Source organism: Thamnophis elegans, chromosome 1, assembly GCF_009769535.1.
Source record: "Thamnophis elegans isolate rThaEle1 chromosome 1, rThaEle1.pri, whole genome shotgun sequence".
Lineage (NCBI taxonomy): Eukaryota > Metazoa > Chordata > Lepidosauria > Squamata > Colubridae > Thamnophis > Thamnophis elegans.
This window is the reverse complement of record NC_045541.1, coordinates 29,974,863-29,987,614: the sequence shown is the minus strand read 5'-3', so window position 1 is coordinate 29,987,614 and position 12,752 is coordinate 29,974,863. Positions and strand designations below refer to the sequence as shown.

Here is a 12,752-nt window from a genome sequence, read left to right as displayed (position 1 = left end):
TGCAGAGTGCTTCTGGGGTGTAGGGAGGGCAAAAATGTAATGCAGAGAAGCCAAAGACTATTTTTTCTTGTTTCCTCCCTGTAAATTTAGGTGTGTCTTATAGTCCGGTGCGTCTTATAGCCAAAAAATACGGTACATAAATATATGGTGTTTTGATTATTCCTTGCTAGGGAAAACAAGCATCTAAAGACTACAGCTAAGTCTTTTCTTAGCCAGCAACTGGCAACAATTACCAGCAGGAAAAAAAAACAGCTGTGTGAAAAGGCCTTGGTTTGGGGAGGGGGGTTGTTTTGTTTTGGGGGTGAGGGGGGCTTTTAGCAGACAAGAAACAAGATATGCAGCATCTGAGCATGTGCAGTGATATCACTATGGAAGCTCTGTCCTGCAGTGGCATCATGATATAGAGGTGTAAAAGGGGGGGTTTCACATTTTCACATTTTATTGAGATTTATAGGCCGCCCTTCTCCCTGAGGGGACTCAGGGCGGCTTACAATCACAAGGGGAGGGGGTGCAACCAAGAGACAAACAATAGTGAACAAAATAAAATGGTAAACCACAACATGCATTCAACAGTCAGCACTCGGGCGGGTAAATTGGAAACCTATCCCCAGGCCTGCTGGGAGAGCCAGGTCTTGAGGGCTGTGCGGAAGGTCTGGATGGTGGTGAGGGTACGAATCTCAACGGGGAGCTCGTTCCACAGGGTCAGAGCTGCAACAGAAAAGGCTCTCCTCCGCGTAGTCGCCAGTCGGCACTGACTGGCGGATTGAATTCGGAGGAGGCCCAGCCTGTGCGATCTAATCGGTCGGAGGGAGGTGATCGGCAGAAGGCGGTCTCTCAAATATCCAGATCCACTACCATGGAGTGCTTTAAAGGTGGTCATCAATACCCTGAAGCGCACCCGGAGACCGACAGGTAGCCAGTGCAGCTCGCGGAGGATGGGTGTAATGTGGGCGAACCGCGGTGCGCCCACTATCACTCGCGCGGCTGCATTCTGGACTAACTGCAGTCGCCGGATGCTCTTCAAGGGCAACCCCATGTAGAGCCCATTGCAGTATTCCAGCCTAGAGATCACAAGGGCTCGAGTGACTGTTGCGAGAGCCTCCCGGTTCAGGTAGGGCCGTAACTGGCGGACCAGGCGAACCTGGGCAAATGCCCCCCTGGTCACAGCCGACAGCTGATGGTCGAAAGGGTTGTGCAGTGACATTACAACAGGGTGGGATTTACCGCAAGTTGTCCTGATTTGCTATGGATTTGCTGCCAGGGAAGGATTTAGCTCATTTTTCTACAATCTGGGCATCTGAGGATTAAGGTCCTTGGTGTGAGCATATGTTTGTGCAAGTAAATCCTACCACATTGTTTCTAACATATACAAATGCCTCTAACATTGTAGACTTACTCTCTGCCTCCTCAATTTTCCACTCCATTAGCGATACCCAACAAATATTGCCGCTTTTAAAAGCCAGTAATACTTACCAAGACCTAAATAAGTGAGGCGTTCAAAGAGGGTCCAGCTATGATCATCAACGTAATGATTCTTTAGTATTAGCAACTGGCACAAATCTCGGGATGTTATATCACTTGGTATTTCAAAAGCTCTGCTGGTTTCATCCTCACTATATACTTTAATTACCTATTAAAAAGAAAAAAAGACATGGAACATAGCATTAACATGTAATACTATTTGTTACCAACATTACCATGATTATACTACTTGCTTTATGCCGATCTACTACCAAAAGGGGGGGGGGGAAACAAGCAAAGTAATAGTACACGTAGTCCTTGACTTATGACCACAACTACGCCCAAAATTTCTGCTAAGCGAGACGGTTAAATGGGGTTTGCCTCGTTTTATGACCTTTCTTGCCACTGTTAAGTCAATCACTGCAGTTAGTAACATGGTTGTTAAGTGGGCTTCCCCATTGACTCTGCTTGTCAGAAAGTCACAAAAGGTGAGATCACATGAGCCTCGGACAGTGGAACCATCATAAATATGAGTCAGTTGCCAAGTGCTTGAATTTTTTATCACATGACCATGGGGATGCTGCAATGGTTGTAAGTATGAAAAATGGTCATAAGTCACTTTTTTCAGTGTGTTGTAACTTCAAATGGTCACTAAACGAACTGTTGTAAGTTGTGGACTACCTGAATTTATTAATTTTATATTCCCACATTCTTCTAGAACAGGCGTGTCAAACTCAAGGCCCACAGGCCGGATTCGGCCCGCTATGTGATTGGATCCAGCCCGCAGGGCCATCCTGGAAAATGTAAGGGACTGGCCTGCATCGCTTTAGCCCGGCCTGCCCAGTGCAAAGAGAAAACATGCCGGCAGTTTGGGAAGTGGTGTCAAGCTGGCCACGCCTACCCAGTCGGCCACGCCCTCCCAATCAGCCAAGCCCTCCCGGCCCCCGACGTCAACCACAGCCTGATGCGGCCCTCAATGAAATTGAGTTTGACACCCTTGCTCTAGAGGCTCAAGACAGCCAACACAAAGCTCTCTTTTTCTTCACAATAACATCCCTGTATGGCAAGCGGAGCTGACAGAAAATAACTGGCCCAGTGTTACTCTGGGAGCAATTCCGATGTGTAAACTTTGTTGGACTGAGGATATGGATTTTGCTGGAGGTGCTGAGAAAACATATATAAGAGGCGTCAAGAGAAAAATGATCATTGTAAAAAAAAAAAAACCATGCAATTAAGAAACATTTATTTCTTGTAGCCTAGCTTTTTATCTTATCTATCCATCTGTCTGTCTATCTGATTTTATCATCTTCCCACTTCTGCTTTATCCATGCTTAAAGCTATCCGGCTTAATTTAAATCTAATTAAAATGAATTGTAATTTAATTTTCCCCAAATTAGCAGCAGCTGAGGAGGCTGCACTCTTGATTATATGGAGTTTTGTATTTCCTTTTGTTACAATCACAAGACTAGCTCTGTGTGTGTGCGTGTGTGTGCGTGTTTTCATACTCCCAATTAAAATATTAGTTTCATTAGTAGGTGACAGTAGCAGGCTATAGGGAAAAAAACCATCCACAATAAGAATTGTGCTGTATGTGATTTTCAATGGCATTATCATACATTTAATAACTGTTTAGAGCCATAGCTCAGTGGCAAAACACTTGCTTTGTATGCAAAGGATCCAAGGTTCAACCCTCGGTATCTCCATTTAAAAAGGCTTTGGATAGACTATGACTATAAAGGGATGTTTTTCACCAGACTAAATGCTATTGAAATCCTACAGTAGACAAGGTTATGATTTCAATTGTCTGATTTATAGCAATTCCTTTTGATCTAACCAAGATTCAGAGTTTTAGGAGAAGTGGAAGCTTTATAGAACCAACCTCTCCTCTCCTCCCTTCCCCTCCCTCCCTCCCTCTCCACTCCACTCCATATCCATACTCATCTATTCTTCTCATTTTGGGATGCCGCTATTACATGGTGCTGAGGAATCTATGACACATTATAGTCCAATATTAAGCAAAACTAATTGTTTACTATTCTGCTTTGTTTTAATCAATTCATAAAAGAAGTGCATTGGCCCTATCAGGATAAAAACCATTGTTTACTAAGTGCAGGATGTACAGTCTCTCCTCACGCATTTCACCCAAATACAACTTGCATATATGCAAGAATTGCAGTGTGCTAACATTACCATGGCTGTGGTACAAATATCAGTTGCCCCATATCTCCTTGCTGCCATCTAACAGTTGTTTATGTTTTTGCAACCCAGGTTAGATAGCTCTACCCTATCATGATACATAAATGTCCGTTATATTTAGATTTATGCAGCTGCAATGAATTATCAATGAAACTCCCATTCTGTGAAGTCATTCTTTATTTAACCATAAATCATAATTGCCTAGGTTCACACAACATTTTAGGCCACACTAGAGTATATAAACTAGAATAGTTAGATTCGAGTAAAGTAGGGTAGGGTAGAATAGAGGAGAGCAGAGCAGAATAGAATAATAGAGTTGGAAGGGACCTTGGAGGTCTTCTAGTCCAACCCCCACCCCGCTTAGGCTACACTAAATGTAACAAGTCAAAACCCAACAACTACATGATTCAGCATCATGTATGACCCAGCCCACACTGGGTGTACTGAGACAGCATTATGTGCAGTAAGCCAAGTCATGTTGATAGACCGCATGTAAAATATGGAAGACTTTAACTGACAACTGATTTTCTACTTATATGTGATTGTAAAACAATACATGATATGATCAGGATATGATTTAATACATTTAAAAGTGAGGTTGAAATATCACAAATGAACTGTCTAGAAAACGTGTATGTGCTTTTTAAGTAAAAGGATAAAATATGAAATTAAATTTATGGTATTTCACAGAATTCACACGTATGCACAATTTATGAAGTCATTTTAGTAGTATCTGCAGAGAACTGTCTTAAGAAAGGTGAGAATCAAGTTACTATCAAAGGTGAGACCAATTTCTCGCATGTAATTTCAACACTGTACCACTCTGTTTCAATGCCTCTCCAAAGAATCCAAATATCCACAGAGGAAAGACTTACTGCTTGCTAAAGTAACAGTTCAGGAGGCTACCCGAGAGCTGACAATCCAAAATCAGATTCTGATTTTCTGGAGGCTTAATATATTTGAAAGAGGATTCAGCTGAAGAAATGGGAGTAGTAATTTTCTCAGCCACACTGATTCTTTTTTCCCCTGGATCCCAGGGTATGCTTTTCTGAACCCTGAAATGTTGGCAAATGAAGCAACAAATCCTTGGTCCCTCTAAACAAACATATTTCAAAGAAATGGATATGGAGGTGGAAAGAGAAATAAAGCATTCAAGGGGGAGGTATGTTCTACTGAGAATCATCAAGCCATGAAGTTGTATAAATATTTTCACTTGTTAGCATTCGTGCAACTGTGCAATCAGATACTCTAATATATATCTGATAGACCAACTTTATCATGAAATGTGGGAAGGTCATCGAAAGCGTTGCCTTGACAATAGAGAGAGCAAAAGTATTAAAATAACTACACACTGTGGTATCTTTGCTTTTGACGAAGGCACCTAATTCAGCAAAGGGATGTGACAGAAAAGATTACAAAATAGATATCAGTCATGCAAAAAAAAGTACATAAATAAATCACAAGGTAATCTGAGGTTAGGAAAGGGATCTGAATTTTATTTAAACCTTAAAGCATTTTTGTTCTGTGCAGAATTATTTTTAGGTGTATGTGCCCAGTAGTTATTGAGGTCAAATCTGTCCATCTCTTCATAATTGTAATGCAGTATATGGGCAAATTATTGTTATTCAAATATGCCTTTCAGATGTATTTGCAAGTTCCTCCAGCTTGTACTTGACTTTAAAAGCTGGTCTACAATACATATATTCCACTATTATCCATCTACATACATAAGCAGACATCATATTCAAAGGCAGAGGAGTTATTTGTCTTATTCCTGATTTTTTTTAAAAAAATTAACCTGTCTTCTCCTATCGAAGTCTTTTGCTGACTTTCTCTTTGAATGGACTTCATTCCTATCTAATTTTATTCTGCTTGCTTCTCACTTATTGTAATGTCTTAACCAGAGGTGGTATTTAGCAGGTTCTGACCAGTTCTGGAGAACTAGTAGCGGAACTTTTGAGTAGTTCAGAGAACCGGTAAATGCCACCTCTGACTTGCCCCGCCCCCATCTATTCTCTGCCTCCCGAGTCCCAGCTGATCGGGAGGAAATAGGGATTTTGCACTAACCTTCTCCTGGGGTTGGGAGGGAATGAAGATTTTGCAGTATCCTTCAGAGATGAGTTGCTGCTGGTTCGGCCTGTATCGGGCAAACCGGTCGTAGCAGCAGTGGGAGACTCTGCCCACCCGCCTGGACGTTTGTCGTACATGTGCGAGCGCGCCTGAACCGGTAGTAAAAAAATTGGCAACCCACCATTGGTATCCTTCCCCTGCCATGCTCATCAAGCCTAAGGTGACCAGATTTTCAAATTGGAAAAGAGGGACACCCTTTACCGGGGGGGGGGGGGGGGGGGCGGGCTTGATTAAAAAATTTTTTTGTCAAAAGGTCACCCCAGGACACTGAAACCAGCATAAATACGAATCTGTTGCCAAACAAAATTTTGATCACGTGACCATGAGGATGCTGCAACGGTCGCTAAGTGTGAAAAATGGTCGCAACGGTCGCTAAGTGTGAAAAATGGTCGCAACGGTCGCTAAGTGTGAAAAATGGTCATCAGTCACTTTTTTCAATGCCATTGTAAATGTTTTCCCCCTCCTCGAGACTCCTCACTTCTTCCTTCATTCCTCTTGCTGATCTACCTTCACCTTATCTATCTTCTGCTCTTTCCCTCTCTTCCTTCCTTCCTCCCTCCTTCCATCCTCTTCTTTCCTCACTCACTCCCTTCCTCCTTTTTTCTCTTCCTTCCTCCTTCCATTCTTTATACGATATAAAATTCAATGAGGGTGAAACACACCAAATCTGGCAAAGCTGCCTTGCACCAACCTGGCCTGCCCATAGAATAGCAGCCACTTTGAGACACATAAACCTGGTCTGAACATATTGCATCACAAAGATTTGCAAAGATCACATTTGCAAAAAGGAACATTTCTTGTAGTAAATACATTTTATAAACAATTTAAAAGTAAAAATCCCCCCAAAATAATAAAAAAGGTATTCTATAAATAAAAGAAATCCTTAAAAACCATTGTTAAGTATTACACCAGCAATAATTTATACTGTCACCATTTCAAACTATCATCAGAAATACGAATCTGTTGCCAAACATCAACATTTTGATCGCGTAACCATGAGGATGCCACAACGGTCGCTAAGTGTGAAAATGGTCGCTAAGTGTGAAAAATGGTCATCAGTCACTTTTTTCAATGCCATTGTAACTTTGGTCACTAAATGTTTTCCCCCTCCTCGAGACTCCTCACTTCTTCCTTCATTCCTCTTGCTTATCTACCTTCACCTTATCTGTCTTCTGCTCTTTCCCTCTCTTCCTTCCTTTCTCCTTCCATCCTCTCTTCTTTCCTCACTCACTCCCTTCCTCTTTTTTTCTCTTCCTTCCTCCTTCCATTCTTTCAGCTTCATTTCTTTTGCCTATCTACCTTCTCTGTCTTTCTGCTCTTTCCATTTCTTCGCTTCTGTTCCTTCCTTCTTCCCTCCTTTCCTATTTCTTCCTTCTTCCTTCCTTCTGCCTATCTACCTTCACCTTCTCTGTCTTTCTACTCTTTCCCTGTCTTCCCCTTTCCTCCCTCCCTCCCTTCTTTGCTTTCTAGTTCCATCTTTTCTTCTTTCCTCTCTCCCTCTTTTTCTTTTTTCCTTCCTTCCTCCTTCCTCTTGCCTATCAACTTTTTTTATTTTTTTTGTTACATAGACGACACATACCCACAACAATAAAAACAAAACAAAAAGAAAAAAACCCATCATCACATATAGCATGTCATTTGGTTACAAGTGTTTTAACGTTTATCATTCTTACACATTTATTATTTCATTTAATAGGTTATAATATACAGTTTGGGTTGCTTTGTTTACCATCCCTTCCTCCTGTTATAACACCACCTTATTTTCCCTTTCTTTTCTCCCTTCCTCCCTTCTCTACTTTCTTCCTTCCTGCTCTCCTTCCCCTTCCTTCTTCCCTTACCTTTCTCCTACTCCTGCTCTTCCTCTTCCCCTTTCTACCCTCTCTCCCCCTCTTTCTCTCCTTTCCATCCTCCTCTCCTTACCTCTTTCTTCTTTCCCCATCTTCCTTTCATTCTCTCCTCCTTTCTCCCTTTCTCCCAACTCCCTTTCTGGGAGTTGAAGTCCACACACTTTCAAGTCTCCAAGGTGGAGAAAGACTGATCTATCTAATTAATATAATTATTTCTCCCTCTCTTTTTCACTCTCTTTCCAGCGCACACACGCAAATGCATAGGGCAGCCCACCTCACACACAGGTAACTCCGGGCGGCTTGCGGGAAGAGGACAGCCTACCACTCACCCACGCGGGGGGGGGGGGCAGGATTTCGCCAAGAAAAGTTAACTTTCCTGCGAAAGGGGCCGGCAGCCTCTCAGCTCTTCCCGGCTGGGAAGACCTCCCCCCACTTCCACTCCTGCGACCCTCCTCCCGCCTCCTCGGAGCTTCAAGCAAGCTAACTGGGAAGGCTGGGAAAGAAGAAGAAACGGAGGCGCGAGGTCAGCGGTCCTTGGGGGCGCGGCGGAAGCCCTGCAAAAGCGCTCCTTTCCCGGCTCTGCTGCCGTTGCTGCTGCTGCGGGCGGAAGGGGAGGAGCAGGAGGAAGAAGATAAAGCGGTGGGGCGGTCCCTGCAGCCGCCGACACGGGAAAGGTGCGCTTTGACAGGGCTCCCACAGCCCTGCCAAAGGGCCCATTTCCCGGCTCGGCTGCCGTTGCTGCTGCTCATGGCAGAAGGGGAAGAGGAGGAGGAGGAAGAGAAAGCGGTGGGGCGGTCCCTGCAGCCGCCGACGCGGGAAAGGTGCGCTTTGACAGGGCTCCCACAGCCCTGCTAAAGCGCCCCTTTCCCAGCTCGGCTGCCATTGCTGCTGCTCATGGCAGAAGGGGAAGAGGAGGAGGAGGAAGAGAAAGCAGCGAGGCGGTCCCTGCAGCTGCCGACATGGGAAAGGTGCGCTTTGACAGGGCTCCCACAGCCTGCTAAAACGCCCCTTTCCCAGCTCGGCTGCCGTTGCTGCTGCTCATGGCAGAAGGGGAAGAGGAGGAGGAGGAAGAGAAAGCAGCGGGGCGGTCCCTGCAGCCGCCGACGCGGGAAAGGTGCGCTTTGACAGGGCTTCCACAGCCCTGCTAAAGCGCCCCTTTCCCAGCTCGGCTGCCGTTGCTGCTGCTCATGGCAGAAGGGGAAGAGGAGGAGGAGGAAGAGAAAGCAGCGGGGCGGTCCCTGCAGCCGCCGACGCGGGAAAGGTGCGCTTTGACAGGGCTCCCACAGCCTGCTAAAATGCCCCTTTCCCAGCTCGGCTGCCGTTGCTGCTGCTCATGGCAGAAGGGGAAGAGGAGGAGGAGGAAGAGAAAGCAGCGGGGCGGTCCCTGCAGCCGCCGACGCGGGAAAGGTGCGCTTTGACAGGGCTTCCACAGCCCTGCTAAAGCGCCCCTTTCCCAGCTCAGCTGCCGTTGCTGCTGCTCATGGCAGAAGGGGAAGAGGAGGAGGAGGAAGAGAAAGCGGCGGGGCGGTCCCTGCAGCCGCCGACGCGGGAAAGGTGCGCTTTGACAGGGCTTCCACAGCCCTGCTAAAGCGCCCCTTTCCCAGCTCGGCTGCTGTTGCTGCTGCTCATGGCAGAAGGGGAAGAGGAGGGAGACCTCCCCCCACTTCCACTCCTGCGACCCTCCTCCCGCCTCCTCGGAGCTTCAAGCAAGCTAACTGGGAAGGCCGGGGAAGAAGAAGAAACGGAGGCGCGAGGTCAGCGGTCCTTGGGGGCGCGGCGGAAGCCCTGCAAAAGCGCTCCTTTCCCGGCTCTGCTGCCGTTGCTGCTGCTGCGGGCGGAAGGGGAGGAGCAGGAGGAAGAAGATAAAGCGGCGGGGCGGTCCCTGCAGCCGCCGACACGGGAAAGGTGCGCTTTGACAGGGCTCCCACAGCCCTGCCAAAGGGCCCATTTCCCGGCTCGGCTGCCGTTGCTGCTGCTCATGGCAGAAGGGGAAGAGGAGGAGGAGGAAGAGAAAGCGGTGGGGCGGTCCCTGCAGCCGCCGACGCGGGAAAGGTGCGCTTTGACAGGGCTCCCACAGCCCTGCTAAAGCGCCCCTTTCCCAGCTCGGCTGCCATTGCTGCTGCTCATGGCAGAAGGGGAAGAGGAGGAGGAGGAAGAGAAAGCAGCGAGGCGGTCCCTGCAGCTGCCGACACGGGAAAGGTGCGCTTTGACAGGGCTCCCACAGCCTGCTAAAACGCCCCTTTCCCAGCTCGGCTGCCGTTGCTGCTGCTCATGGCAGAAGGGGAAGAGGAGGAGGAGGAAGAGAAAGCAGCGGGGCGGTCCCTGCAGCCGCCGACGCGGGAAAGGTGCGCTTTGACAGGGCTTCCACAGCCCTGCTAAAGCGCCCCTTTCCCAGCTCGGCTGCCGTTGCTGCTGCTCATGGGAGAAGGGGAAGAGGAGGAGGAGGAAGAGAAAGCAGCGGGGCGGTCCCTGCAGCCGCCGACGCGGGAAAGGTGCGCTTTGACAGGGCTCCCACAGCCTGCTAAAATGCCCCTTTCCCAGCTCGGCTGCCGTTGCTGCTGCTCATGGCAGAAGGGGAAGAGGAGGAGGAGGAAGAGAAAGCAGCGGGGCGGTCCCTGCAGCCGCCGACGCGGGAAAGGTGCGCTTTGACAGGGCTTCCACAGCCCTGCTAAAGCGCCCCTTTCCCAGCTCAGCTGCCGTTGCTGCTGCTCATGGCAGAAGGGGAAGAGGAGGAGGAGGAAGAGAAAGCGGCGGGGCGGTCCCTGCAGCCGCCGACGCGGGAAAGGTGCGCTTTGACAGGGCTTCCACAGCCCTGCTAAAGCGCCCCTTTCCCAGCTCGGCTGCTGTTGCTGCTGCTCATGGCAGAAGGGGAAGAGGAGGGAGACCTCCCCCCACTTCCACTCCTGCGACCCTCCTCCCGCCTCCTCGGAGCTTCAAGCAAACTAACTGGGAAGGCCGGGGAAGAAGAAAAAGCGGCGGCGCGGGGGCGTGGCGGAAGCCCGGCTGCCGTTTCTCTTGCTGAGGGCGGAAGGGGAGGAGGAGGAGGAGAAAGTTAAAGTGGCAGCCCGATCCCTTCAGCAGCCGAGGAGGGAAACGTGCGTTTTGACAGGGCTTGCACAGCGCTGTGCAAGCCCTGCCAAAGTGTCCGTTTCCCAGGCGGGCTGCCGTTTCTCTTGCTGAGGGCGGGAGGAGGAGGAGGAGAAAGCTAAAGTGGCGGCCCGATCCCTTCAACAGCCGAGGAGGGAAACGTGCGTTTTGACAGGGCTTGCACAGCGCTGTGCAAGCCCTGCCAAAGTGTCCGTTTCCCGGGCGGGCTGCCGTTTCTCTTGCTGAGGGCGGGAGGAGGAGGAGGAGAAAGTGGCGGCCCGATCCCTTCAGCAGCCGAGGCTAATTCTCTGCACGAACGAGAGCGTGGGGGCAGCGGCAGCCGCCCGCACAGAACTTCCACGCGCTTCAGTGGCTTCTGCCGGGCGGCGGGAGCCCCGGAAGTGAGAGGAAGTTCTCTGCGGGCGGCTGCCGCTGCCCCCACCCTCTCCTCCTGCCGCGGCGAGCGGAAAATTCTCTGATTAGAATTAGATTAGATTACTCACCAACAAGCGCAGCTGCAACCCCAAAAGACGAAAGGAAAATGGAGACTCACGCAGGAGTCCTCAGGGTAAGGAGTCCAGCCAATCAGTGAGCTGGTTGGGATGGAAAATTTTTCATCCCAGCCAGCTCACTGATTGGCTGGAGTCCTGGCCAATTAAATCAGTGAGCGGCAGGCTGGGCTGGCTTAAATTTGTAGGTAGCAGATAGAACAGAACGATGAGCCAGCCCAGCAAGCTAGCAGCTGATGGGCGGGAGCTGCGAGCGCCAAAAAAAGCGTGCGGGACGCGGGAAAATGCATTAAAAAGCGGGGGTGTCCCGCCAAAAGCGGGACGTCTGGTCACCTTAATCAAGCCATGCCACACCCATCAAGCCATGTTCACAGAACCGGTAATAAAAGTTTTTTGAGTCCTACCACTCATCTTTCCCCAACCTGAGATAGGTAAACTTCCTTTCCCAGAATTCTCAGCAAAGGTCATGGTAGCTGGAAAGTTCTGAGTTAAAGAGCACACACGCAGAAGTGCCAGCTTGAAAAAGACTGATGTAGTAGTCCAGTTTCTCTTTGTAAGCTTGCTGCTGGAAAACGGGACATGGATTTTAAGCTCCACTGTTTTGAAATGATATTTGACAGGTTTCTGATGTCTATGAAAGTACTTGTGGAAGCATTTGAACAATGCCTCCATACATTTGTAAAGGGGCAGACTCTATTCCATTCATATAATGTGTGTGGTATTCATAGAGAGGCGCTTTCACAAATCATTTCATGAAACTTTTCCCCTCTGTTGTCTTACGTATCCATCCTTAAATCAGTTCCCGAGATTAGGGTGTTTGATCAGGACAAGCTATTTCTCACTGCCTATCAGTTCAATTACATTAGCTTAGGTACACCACAGATATTTGCAGATATTGTTCTCAAATCTACCTTTCAAGGAATTTGAGATAACAGCTGTAATTATATATCCTCTTATCTAGGAATAATCTTTTTTTTCCCTCAGGAAATCATGGTGTTTTGGCTTAAATACAACATTGTCATGATGGGGGGGGGAGGTGTTTCACCAAGCCAAAGTATAAATCACATTATGATTTATTCTTATGCATGACCCAAGTGATAAATGATATTTACTTTTGAATATGTATTAATAGACCAGTCTATGAAGCATTCTAACTATTCTCCAACACCATCTGAGCATATTTTCATAAGCCAAATACTACTGCAAAAATAGCTCCAAAACTCCACACTTGAGTAAATAGAAATTTTAAATGAATTATATTCTACCACTCAATTCTTCTAACTTAAATTGGTAGAATCAGCATGCAGCAAAATCAAAAAGATGATGCATTTATTTATTTGATTAGTCAATTTATTCATTGATGAATTTTACTAAATAATATTTAACTATTCAACGTGTCCAGTGAAAAGAATAATCCCTATATTCAAAGTTACAAACTTTTACAAATTCCAATAAATGGATCAGATTCAGCTTATTAAAAACTCATGCACACACAAACTGGATTATGTTGCAACCTTTTAAA

General features: G+C 47.5%; 1 protein-coding gene across 1 annotated transcript in view; it reads right to left on the bottom strand.

The window, feature by feature from the left end:
- Positions 1-12,752, bottom strand: part of GRB14 (growth factor receptor bound protein 14) — a 67,858-nt gene that overhangs the window by 34,640 nt on the left and 20,466 nt on the right. The window contains exon 3 of the mRNA XM_032238868.1: positions 1,474-1,630. Coding sequence (XP_032094759.1) covers positions 1,474-1,630 — 157 coding nt within the window. The remainder of the gene's footprint in view (positions 1-1,473; positions 1,631-12,752) is intronic.